At 31.5% G+C, this 10,794-nt stretch overlaps 3 protein-coding genes across 4 annotated transcripts; 2 read left to right on the top strand and 1 right to left on the bottom strand.

The window, feature by feature from the left end:
- Nucleotides 1-2,108: 2,108 nt before the first annotated feature.
- Nucleotides 2,109-6,218, top strand: LOC130895576 (paired mesoderm homeobox protein 2-like). The gene is made up of 3 exons (XM_057802949.1): nt 2,109-2,493; nt 5,570-5,736; nt 5,792-6,218. Exons 1-3 carry the CDS (start codon nt 2,328-2,330, stop codon nt 6,185-6,187), a joined length of 729 nt encoding a protein of 242 aa, XP_057658932.1. The 5' UTR covers nt 2,109-2,327; the 3' UTR covers nt 6,188-6,218.
- Nucleotides 6,219-6,544: 326 nt separating this feature from the next.
- LOC130895569 (FK506-binding protein 15-like) lies at nt 6,545-8,139 on the top strand. 2 transcript variants are annotated; one of them, XM_057802941.1, is made up of 3 exons: nt 6,545-6,661; nt 6,719-6,868; nt 6,956-8,139. In XM_057802941.1, the coding sequence occupies exons 1-3, from the start codon at nt 6,618-6,620 to the stop codon at nt 8,094-8,096; spliced, it is 1,335 nt and encodes a 444-aa protein (XP_057658924.1). In that variant the 5' UTR covers nt 6,545-6,617; the 3' UTR covers nt 8,097-8,139. The 2 variants fall into 2 exon arrangements, with proteins under 2 accessions (XP_057658924.1, XP_057658925.1); XM_057802942.1 differs by lacking the exon at nt 6,545-6,661 and having other exon boundaries at nt 6,734-6,872.
- Nucleotides 8,140-8,490: 351 nt separating this feature from the next.
- Nucleotides 8,491-10,021, bottom strand: LOC130895572 (alpha-2-macroglobulin receptor-associated protein). The gene is made up of 3 exons (XM_057802945.1): nt 9,723-10,021; nt 9,238-9,664; nt 8,491-9,070 (listed from the first exon to the last, which is right to left on the bottom strand). The coding sequence occupies exons 1-3, from the start codon at nt 9,936-9,938 to the stop codon at nt 8,589-8,591; spliced, it is 1,125 nt and encodes a 374-aa protein (XP_057658928.1). The 5' UTR covers nt 9,939-10,021; the 3' UTR covers nt 8,491-8,588.
- Nucleotides 10,022-10,794: the final 773 nt, after the last annotated feature.

The raw sequence follows: 10,794 nt of genomic DNA, 5'->3' as shown, positions 1-10,794 counted from the left end.
CTCATTTTTCTGATTATACAGTTAGTACAACAAAACTATTTATGATGTTTTTAACACTTTCTCATCAAAATACGTGTACGTCTAATGAAAAACTCTCTATTGCATAAAACAATACATTATAATAGTGTAATATTTACATTTTACGATGATTTAAACCATAGAACTACCGTTGAAAAGTAATATCCGATCGATTTCGATGATTTAATCCACAAAACTACTGTTTTATATCGTCATTTGTTTCTATTTTTATGATGTAAACCATAAATCTACAATGAAAAGTAATATCTGATCGATTTCGATGATTTAATCCACAGAACTATTGTTTTATGTCATAATTTGTTTCTATTTTTATGATCCAAACCATAAATCTACCATTGAAAAGTAATATCCGATCGATTTCGATGATTTAATCCACAGAATTACCGTTTTATATCGTCATTTGTTTCTATTTTTATTTTCTAAACCATAGATCTACCATTAAAAAGTAATATCTGATCGATTTCGATGATTTAATCCACAGTACTACTGTTTTATATCGTCATTTGTCTATATTTTCATGATTTAAACCATAGATCTACCATTGAAAAGTAATATTCGATCGATTTCGATGATTTAATCCACAGTACTACTGTTTTATATCGTCATTTGTCTATATTTTTATGATTTAAACCATAGATCTACCATGGAAAAGTAATATTCGATCGATTTCGATGATTTAATCCACAGAACTACTGTTTTATATCGTCATTTGTCTATATTTTTATGATTTAAACCATAGATCTACCATTAAAAAGTAATATTCGATCGATTTCGATGATTTAATCCACAGAACTACTGTTTTATATCGTCATTTGTCTATATTTTTATGATTTAAACCATAGATCTACCATTAAAAAGTAATATTCGATCGATTTCGATGATTTAATCCACAGAACTACTGTTTTATATCGTCATTTGTCTATATTTTTATGATTTAAACCATAGATCTACCATTGAAAAGTAATATTCGATCGATTTCGATGATTTAATCCACAGAACTACTGTTTTATATCGTCATTTGTCTATATTTTTATGATTTAAAACATAGATCTACCATTGAAAAGTAATATTCGATCGATTTCGATGATTTAATCCACAGAACTACTGTTTTATATCGTCATTTGTCTATATTTTTATAATTTAAACCATAGATCTACAATGAAAAGTAATATCCGATCGATTTCGATGATTTAATCCACAGAACTACAGTTTTATGTCATAATTTGTTTCTATTTTTATGATCTAAACCATAGATCTACAATGAAAAGTAATATCCAATCGATTTCGATGATTTAATTCACAGAACTACTGTTTTATATCGTCATTTGTCTATATTTTTATGATTTAAACCATAGATCTACCATTGAAAAGTAATATTCGATCGATTTCGATGATTTAATCCACAGAACTACTGTTTTATATCGTCATTTGTCTATATTTTTATAATTTAAACCATAGATCTACAATGAAAAGTAATATCCGATCGATTTCGATGATTTAATCCACAGAACTACTGTTTTATGTCATAATTTGTTTCTATTTTTATGATCTAAACCATAGATCTACAATGAAAAGTAATATCCAATCGATTTCGATGATTTAATTCACAGAACTATTGTATTATATCGTCATTTCTTTCTATTTTTATGATCCAAACCATAAATCTACAATTAAAAAGGGGAATATGCGTATATTTCGATGATATAATCATAAATTTACAATTAAAAACGATTCTTAATAGATTATTTAAATTTAAACCATGAAATTATGAGATTAATCACATCAGATGATTGAAACCATATTTTCCAGTCAAAAATGACTTTAAGCTAACGACACATCGTAGTGATTGAATCACTAGATTCTGGATCCTAGATCGAGTCATAAAAAGAGATATATCTGTCTCATATTCATCAAAATTAATTAGACGCACCGAACATCAACCCCGCCCATAACTTACTCAAATTAAGACGTTTGGAAGTAGTGGGGAAATCACGCGCCGCCTTTCGGGATATTTGTGGTTTCTTTCCTGAAATCTCTGCCAGTTTTCATTTAGAATTCGTTAAAGAATTAGTAAACAAAACATTAATTTCCAATTTTTTTTCTTTTCAATTTTTCAACGCGATTTCAAAAATGATAAATCGGTTTTGACGTTTCACTTCCTGTCAATGTGTCATAAATAATGACAGATGTAATTTCTTCGATTAAAACAATTGTAAATTTTTTTAATTAATTTCCGTGAATTTGAAATGATTTGAAAGAAAAATAAAATCGACGTGTTCGTATTTAAAATGTTTACTTTTGATGGACGTTTGTCTGAATTTAATGGAGAACAAGATTACAATGGTAGAATCCATTGTTCGTCCAACTCGCGTCAGTTTTCTGTCACCAGCCTATTGAGATTGGGCGACAAAAGAAGGGCCTCCGGTTCAGACCAAGATCCCGATTCAGCCGAAGGTTAGTTCCTTTTTTTATTATTATTATTATCCTTTTATTCGCTTGGTGTTGTAAGCAACGGGAAGTTATTTCGTTTGACGAAATTTAAAAATTAAACCAACCCTCGTAACGTTTTTTCTTTTTTTTTTTTTCATTAAAAAAACATTATTTTTTAAAAAATTATCAGTCCGCTTCATTGTTAACGCTAAATTTAATCGCCAATCGCAATGGTCATCGATAATAATAATAATTAATACATACGAGGTTGGTTCCGAAAGTACCTGGCCACGTTTTTTATTATTTATTTAGCAAGCAACAAAAGTGAACGTTTTGAGTGAATTTGTTGAAACGGAAAAATTTTATTATCATCCGAAGCAAAAGTACAATAAAAACAATGTACTGGAAAGACAGAACCGGCTCCAAAGAAATCAAAAACCGTTCCATCGTCGGTTTTTTGGGATAAACAAACAGAAATAATCAAATTTGACTAAGACCGTTATTGCAATTATCAAAATTGATGAATCAAAGTTTGAATTGCTACCCCAAGCATCATATTCGCAAGATTTAGCCCCCTTGGAGTATTTTCTGTACCCAGTTTTGAAGAAACGGTTCGGTGGTCAGATATTTTCGAACGATGAAGATTTAATGGCTATTTTGAGGACCTTCGCCAGGAAAATTATATGAAGCCAAAAAGTGGATAAAAACATTTTTTTTTTCCAAAATATAGTACAAACGAATCCCAGGGATACCAACACAATTGAGACAGCGACGAAAAAGCCCTAAAACCTTTTGTTATCAAGGAAAGATATCGGAGGGATATGTGTGGGAGTTATAGACAAACTACGGGGGGGTTAAAAACTCAAATTCGCTACGCCACTGGATCCCGTATGGTGAAAAAACGTTCATGTATCATCCGAATATGCTTACAAATAGAAAATAATCGCGTCGAAATGAAAATATCGCGATTGCCACATCAAAGTACCTCGGAATTACATCAAAAGATTTAAAAGCCATCCATTAAATTATGTACGGACGCAACACTCGAATTTATATTAGAACTTTGAACGCGGTCTTTCGGAAATAGACTTTCATCGATTTAAGGAAAAAATAAATTTATGCGGAATCCAAAATAAGCTTAAATTTCGGTAATTGTTTCTTCATTCGAGCTAAATTTCGTACCGGCGGGCACTGGGGACCAGATCTGGACAATACGGTGGATTGGTAAGCAATTTATTCAATTTAAACAACGTTGCCATCGACTTGCGAATTGTCTTTGCATTCAAATGATCCAAAAGCTCCCAACTGACTGTCGTGACTTTGGACTTGGTTCACCGACTCCAATCCATTTAGATATTGATCGTTTTGATTCCGGAATGAAGCGGTGGATCCGTGTTTTATCCATACTAACTTATCGATGAAAAAAATCTGATTTATTACCGTGTAAATTTGTCCAAAAGCTGCTCCGAATCATCAACACGTTCTTATATAACAAATTCGTGGAGTTTTTCGATGTTTTCTGGAGTAACCAACTCAATTCGACGTCCGGAACGTGCGCCATCATCTGTGGCTATATAACCACGTTCTTTTAGATGAACCAGAGTCTTAATAACACTTTCGGAACAATAATAAATCAACACACGAAATTATTTCGAAAATAACTTCACTTAATTGGCTGTCATTTTTTTCTGACAGATCGAAATGTCACAAAATTTGACACACGGTCTTTTGAAAGTTGGTACTTCGTAAACGTCATATGGAATTGACATTTACAGCGCCATCTGCGTGTCAATCACACGACTTATCGAGGGATTTAATAGACTTTCTGCGATGCTTTATTTTTTTTAAGAGTTTGTCTACGTCGGAAATAATATTCTATATGAAATTTCGGTTTTCCTGGAACTTTACGTCGTATTTGAGAAGCTCCGAATGTCGTTTCTCGTAAAATATTTTGTTTACTTGTTTATTTCGAAAATAACTTCACTTAATTGGCTGTCATTTTTTTCTGACAGATCGAAATGTCACAAAATTTGACACACGGTCTTTTGAAAGTTGGTACTTCGTAAACGTCATATGGAATTGACATTTACAGCGCCATCTGCGTGTCAATCACACGACTTATCGAGGGATTTAATAGACTTTCTGCGATGCTTTATTTTTTTTAAGAGTTTGTCTACGTCGGAAATAATATTCTATATGAAATTTCGGTTTTCCTGGAACTTTACGCTCCGAATGTCGTTTCTCTTAAAACATTTTGTTTACTTGTTTATTTCGAAAAAGCAAACAGCGTCACAAATTGACGACGTTATAAATTTCGTTTTTTTTTTTCCGAGAAAATCGATAAAGTTAAAAGGTGCGACTATAAAATTTGAAATAAGACGCACGAATGCGGGTAAAAAATTGTCGAACGCCAATAAAAATACTAAAATTAAAACGGTCGTAGTGGTCGCATCAATTTTGTGAAACCGACGCTTTGAACCGCAGTTGTTTGACTATGTCACACTAAACTTTCCAAGAGTTGACAGTCGAAAATGCGAACGTGTTTATGTTTTAGAAAGTTTTTTTAAACGAAAATTACGCGACGTCGGAAACCGACTTTTCAAACAAATCACAAACGCCGATAGGGTGAAATCAGTCGATGTAATTCGTCACGATAGTTAAGGGTGCGCAGGTGACGAAAAATCTGAACAAACTAGTTTAATTTAATCATTTGCGCTTTGTTCGAAACTAATTTCTTACCGACCAGCATTTTTTAAGTCACTGCGGACCAGATCCGGACTATATTTCCTTGAATTTTTCATTCAAACGATCCAACAACTCGCTATCAATTGTCTCTCCCTTACCCAGCTGACTTTGGACGCTTCGCCGACCGATTAAATGGTTGCCAAATCGAAATGTCATGATATTTGACATTGACAGTTGGTACTCGATAAACGTCATACGGAATTGACGATGGCAGCGCCATCTGTGTGTCAGTCAGTCGACTTATTGGATAATGTAGTTGGTTAATTCGAATGATTAATTTAAGCGGTTAATTACAACGTTTTTTCGTCGTTTAAGATTTTTTCACGGCAAAATGGCAACGGGGTTATTGTTTTAGATGCTTGTTGCGAAGATAAACTAAAAAAACCACGTAGAAATCGAACGACTTTCACTACGGCGCAATTGGCGGCTTTAGAAAAAGTTTTCGAAAAAACTCATTATCCAGACGCTTTCGTTAGGGAAGATTTGGCCAGTAAAGTCAGTCTAAGCGAAGCCAGAGTACAAGTAAGTAATTTTATACCGGCGCGTTTTTCAAATTTTTCGATATGAAATATTTTAGGTATGGTTTCAAAATCGTCGCGCGAAATTTCGCAGAAACGAACGAAGCCTTAACCTACAACAATCTCCTACGACGAAACCCCCGACGAAATCGACTCCGGTAACTTTAAAACCGGATTTGTCGGAAAAATCTCCGTATCCGTATCAAACTTCCACAATGGCGCACACGTCCTCGCATCAACACCACGATGTACAATACGTGATGCCGTGGAAATGTTCCTACACCCCGTATAACCAACACGATATTTATACAAATAGTTTTAATAACATATCGAATCAACCTTGTAGTTTTTTGTCTAATACTCATTTTAATTATAGCGGAATACCGTCGAATTCAATGTGCAATACTTTAAATATGTCCGCCATTAGATATAGGCATCAAGATTTTAGTTTATAGAATGTTGATAATAAAAAAAATATTATATTGATGTTATTTTTATTTCTATCCTTTGTATTCCTTATTTAAAATAAAAATGTCCAGAAAAAAGTTTTAAATTTAATTGACAATTGACATTTTAATAAGTCTTCTTTTTTTGTGCATAATAACATTTTCAACTCATCTATTCGTGTATAGCAGCTGTTACAGCATGGTTTTTTAAAATTTAAATCATTTTAAGTAATCACTTACTGATTAGAATTTGGATTTATAAGAAAAAATAAAATTATAATCTTAAATTAGGGTAGTTAAAATGTTTTCTTTATCTTCAAAATGTAACTTAATAAAATTATTAGTTCAAAATGACATTTAAGAATTAGAAGAAGATGAGCTGTCAGTAATGTTTGTATTTATAGGTTAAATGATATATTTTAAAGTTTATTAAATTAATATGTTTGAAAACGACGATGATTACGATTTTAACCCATTAGACAGGTAAAAATATATGATTTATTAATTTTACGAAGTATGTTAATTGATATTTAATTTAAGTTCGAAATTATCATCTTTATTTGAATCGCCCCCATCACAAAATGAAGATACTTCAAAAAATTTGATATACACAGCACCTAAACAACCCACAGTTTCGAAAAATACATCTACAACAGTGATAACAATAAAGATAGTTATTTTATGGAAATCGTAGGTATTTTGTTCTATATTTTTTTTTTTTTTTTTTGGTAAAAATTAGTTATTATCTTTCGGGTATTATTTAAGATATAATTTTAGGGAAGATAAAACTTACAAACCGATGGGAAAACACGGTTTAGCTATTATAGGTTCAACAGATTTAAAAACTTACGAAGTAATAGCTTATAAACATAAAACTAATACAGTATTGCGAGCGAAAATAAATGAACAATTCTATTTTCAACAACGTAAAGATAATTTTTCGTCTTTTTACGACAACAACAAACAAAACTGGTTAGTCAGATTCGATAATAACGAACAACAGATAGAATTTAGTGAACATTTAAAATTATGCGGAGGTATCGTAATATTAGAAGACGATAATAAACCGAAAATTTCACCCAAACCTGCGACTCAAGATCTCGATTCCGATAGTTCGGATTCGATAAAAAAAGCGAATATATTAAACAGGATCACCAAAATGGGGCAACAGATAGTTCCAAAACCACTAGAAGTAATCGAATCTGACATTTCGGACGAATACGAAAGTAACAAAAATAAAAAATTTAGGAGAATAAAAAAAATCGATAGGGAAGAAGAAACAAATATCGTACCCATATGTTATTCGAGCTACAACGATCTAAATTCAATATTAATATCACATAACTCCGAAATAAAGACTAGCTTAAATCAAATAGTGGAAAAATTAGATACGATCAGTGTACAAAAAAAAGAATGCAGTAGCTCGTTGTCGTCTAGATTGAAAGTATTAGAGCTGAAATCGGAAAATTTACAAGCGGAATTGAAGAGATACAAGCAAAAATGTTCGGATTTGGAAAAGAAAACTTCGGCAGATGTATTGGAAAAATCGCTAGAAGAAAGTAAACTACATGAACAAACTGTAGAAACTTTGAAAGAATCTGTGGAAGATTTGAAGAATAAATATGCGAAAATCGAGCAAGAAAACGTCGATTTGAAGGAAAAAATTGAGGAATATGAAAAAATCGAGGCGGAGAGAAGAAAAAAGGTACAAGAAAATGAAGAAAACGTTCGAATTTTATGTCGTTTAGTTAAAGAAGAAATGAACGAAATGTATCAATCTGTTTTAAATGAGTTTGATATAGAGGAGTCTTATACATTGAATCAGATACAGAACGTGCTTATTAAAGGACTTAAAGATGCTTCTTACAGGATTATTAACGATATAAAAGAAAAAATAGGGGATGTAAAGGATGATTAAAGCATTGTCTCTTTATTATTATCCTTAAAATTTAAAAAATAAAGTGAAAAAAGTCAATATTCATCGTCGAAATACCCAAAATAAGTTTTGTGTACATATTTTTTTTCAATTATGAACGTTATTTTTAACAATTTTGAAGATTCAAATCAAAAAATTTCGAAATTATTGAAAGTACGTCGTATATCGATATTTTTATATTTGTTTTGTTTACCGAAACTTGTGAAATAAAATAATTTGTGCTGTTGTACGTGTTTTTTTTTATGTTCCTCGAATTCGAATCCTTACTAATATTTTGAATATTTAAATTATATTTCAAACACTCCTCGTATAATCCAACTTTTTGTTGTAAGAACGACTGGAAATAAAAAGTTTCAACAATAAAAACACAATTCCATTTCTAATTACACATTTATTGTAACACACAATTTTTTAAAGTTACTTTTGAATAGTTAAATATCTTTTTGGCATCATTTTTCCCCACCCTCTACAAAACTACAACTCGATATGTTTCTGCATTATCCTAGTTTCGATATCCAAATGTATCTTTTCCACTTTCCTGGCGTGTTTCTTTATAGTATCCGACATCAACGATTGTTTATCCGTCTTCCCTCCCGCGATCCCCATTTTCTCTTTCTCCTTGTATTTTTCTTCGTGCAAAGCGTGTTCCACTTGAAGATGTCTCAACTTCAACAACCGATTTTCGTAGTGCAACAATTCCGTTCTCAAAGAATGGAGTTCGGCGGGTGTGAAATTACTTTCCACGGCAATTTTCCATAATCCTTGCACTTTCGGTTCGACGAATTCCTTGCTAGCAGGACCTTTGGCAGAAAGTAGGTGTAGGTGGTCGAAACCGTCGTTAATATCCTTGTGCTTTTCTCTAATCAAATTCACTTTGTCTATGTAATCTTTGTTAGGTTCTTTTTCTTCTTCTGTTTCTATTTTATTGAATTTATCCAAGGAATCTTCTACTGCATCTGAAAACAATCATTAAACACGTTGAATGCAGAGGGAATTTATTTAATCACATTAAAACGTTAAAAATACTTATTTAAATACACTGAAAGGTGTAGGAAATCTTATTAAAAAAAATTACCTCGGCAGTCAACGTGTTAACATAAAAAAATTGAATTTATCCACTTACTTCCTTCGTAATCTTGTGGTACGCTTTTTACGTCATTTAATAAGGCATAATACTGATCAATTTTATCTTGATGATGATTGAATTCCTCTCTCAATGCCAGAAGTTCCTCCGGGGTGAATCCAGCTCTTTCCGCTTTTTCCCACAGTTTATTCAACTTTTTATCTTTGAATAAACTTTTATTTATATGTTTGTCGCTCGCTTCGTTTAGCGGTTTCCAGCGTTTTATTTTTTCCACATCCTCCATATCGTCCGCTTGATCTAAAAGCCCGTAATTTTCCATGATTTGCAGCAATTTTTTCCTCAATTTAGCTTCCATTATGCCATCTTTATCCTTTCCTTCGGCTCTAAGGTGTTTCCACGTTATTTCTTCTTTATCGTGTAGTTTTAATTCTCCAAATATGGATTTCAATTTCACTTCTGATAATCTCTGTAAACCCACTCGGTATGATGAATTTTTTAATAAATAATAGTAAACAAAAACTTACTAATACGGCTTTGGACCAAAGAAGATTCAATTTCGCCATACGAAACGGCCTATCTAAATGTTTTAGAGATATTGGTCGTAAATCAATGTGTTCTTCATCGTTTTTATTTATATTATTGTTCTCTTCATTCGCTTTTTTCGAATATTTATTGTGGCACGTAATACTTATCACTAAATTAAATAATATCACTATAAAAACTATTTTAAGGTGCCTCATTTTAATTATAACTTAATGTAACATAAACAAACTTGTTTATTAATTCGAGATGACGTGTGTCTATTTCATACCTTTTGTTATATAAAAAAGAAGAAAAGTAAATGTCAAATTTAACAGTACAGAGTTGTAATTACTCACAATGTTTTGCACATTAAATAAATAAATAAATAAATAAATGATGCCTCAACTTAATATTATATTAACAAACTTGTTTATTAATTCGACGTGTGTATATTTCGTACTTTTTTAAATATAAAAAAGAAGAAAAGTGAATGTCAAATTTATTAAGTAATAGCCTAGAATTTTCTCCAATATTTTTTATTATTTTCCGAAATAGCTTGAAACCATAGATTTGATATTAAGCAAAAAGCGGATTTAACGAAATTGTACTATTGAAAAAGCGATAAATAGTATCGACTTATCATCCTCTATCTCTCTTTACTCGCTATTAGAATCGAAACTTATTTTCCTTTGATGGCGTTCTCACTCTGAGGTTCCACTTAAAATAAAATAAAGAAAGATAGATAGTGTAGATGTTCTTTCTTTCTCTATCATTAGTTCGAACCTTTTTGAACTAACTCGTATACCTCTCCCTCTCCAACTCATATAAACTTTGTCTAAATCATGATATCATAGATAAATTACAAATTCTAAAATTTTCAATCAAAAAAAGAACTACAAAAGCCAAAATATTATTAATAGAACAATAATTTTAACACGTATACAATTTAAATATTTAAATAGTTAAATGACTAAAATTTGTACTGTAGTCATGGGCTAGGTACGATCCTGTGCAAATTGAATAGAGTGAAGTAAGATAGAGTACGTGTCGCCATCTGGGTAATAGTTCGAAAAT

This window comes from Diorhabda carinulata, chromosome 6 (genome assembly GCF_026250575.1).
Source record: "Diorhabda carinulata isolate Delta chromosome 6, icDioCari1.1, whole genome shotgun sequence".
In the NCBI taxonomy this organism is placed as follows: Eukaryota; Metazoa; Arthropoda; class Insecta; order Coleoptera; family Chrysomelidae; genus Diorhabda; species Diorhabda carinulata.
The sequence above is the reverse complement of the archived record's forward strand: the minus strand, read 5'-3'. Positions and strand labels throughout refer to the sequence as shown.

Bases quoted from the DNA above. Each gene is read 5' to 3' on its own strand.
- LOC130895576 (XM_057802949.1), top strand. From the start codon at position 2,328: ATGTTTACTTTTGATGGACGTTTGTCTGAATTTAATGGAGAACAAGAT. The intron at 2,494-5,569 runs GTTAGTTCCTTT...TTATTGTTTTAG, and splicing joins AGATCCCGATTCAGCCGAAG to ATGCTTGTTGCGAAGATAAA. The intron at 5,737-5,791 runs GTAAGTAATTTT...GAAATATTTTAG, and splicing joins TAAGCGAAGCCAGAGTACAA to GTATGGTTTCAAAATCGTCG.
- LOC130895569 (XM_057802941.1), top strand. From the start codon at position 6,618: ATGTTTGAAAACGACGATGATTACGATTTTAACCCATTAGACAG. The intron at 6,662-6,718 runs GTAAAAATATAT...ATTTAATTTAAG, and splicing joins GATTTTAACCCATTAGACAG to TTCGAAATTATCATCTTTAT. The intron at 6,869-6,955 runs GTAGGTATTTTG...ATATAATTTTAG, and splicing joins ATAGTTATTTTATGGAAATC to GGAAGATAAAACTTACAAAC.
- LOC130895572 (XM_057802945.1), bottom strand. From the start codon at position 9,938: ATGAGGCACCTTAAAATAGTTTTTATAGTGATATTATTTAATTTAGTG. The intron at 9,665-9,722 runs GTAAGTTTTTGT...GTGGGTTTACAG, and splicing joins TTTGGTCCAAAGCCGTATTA to AGATTATCAGAAGTGAAATT. The intron at 9,071-9,237 runs GTAAGTGGATAA...GATTGTTTTCAG, and splicing joins ACCACAAGATTACGAAGGAA to ATGCAGTAGAAGATTCCTTG.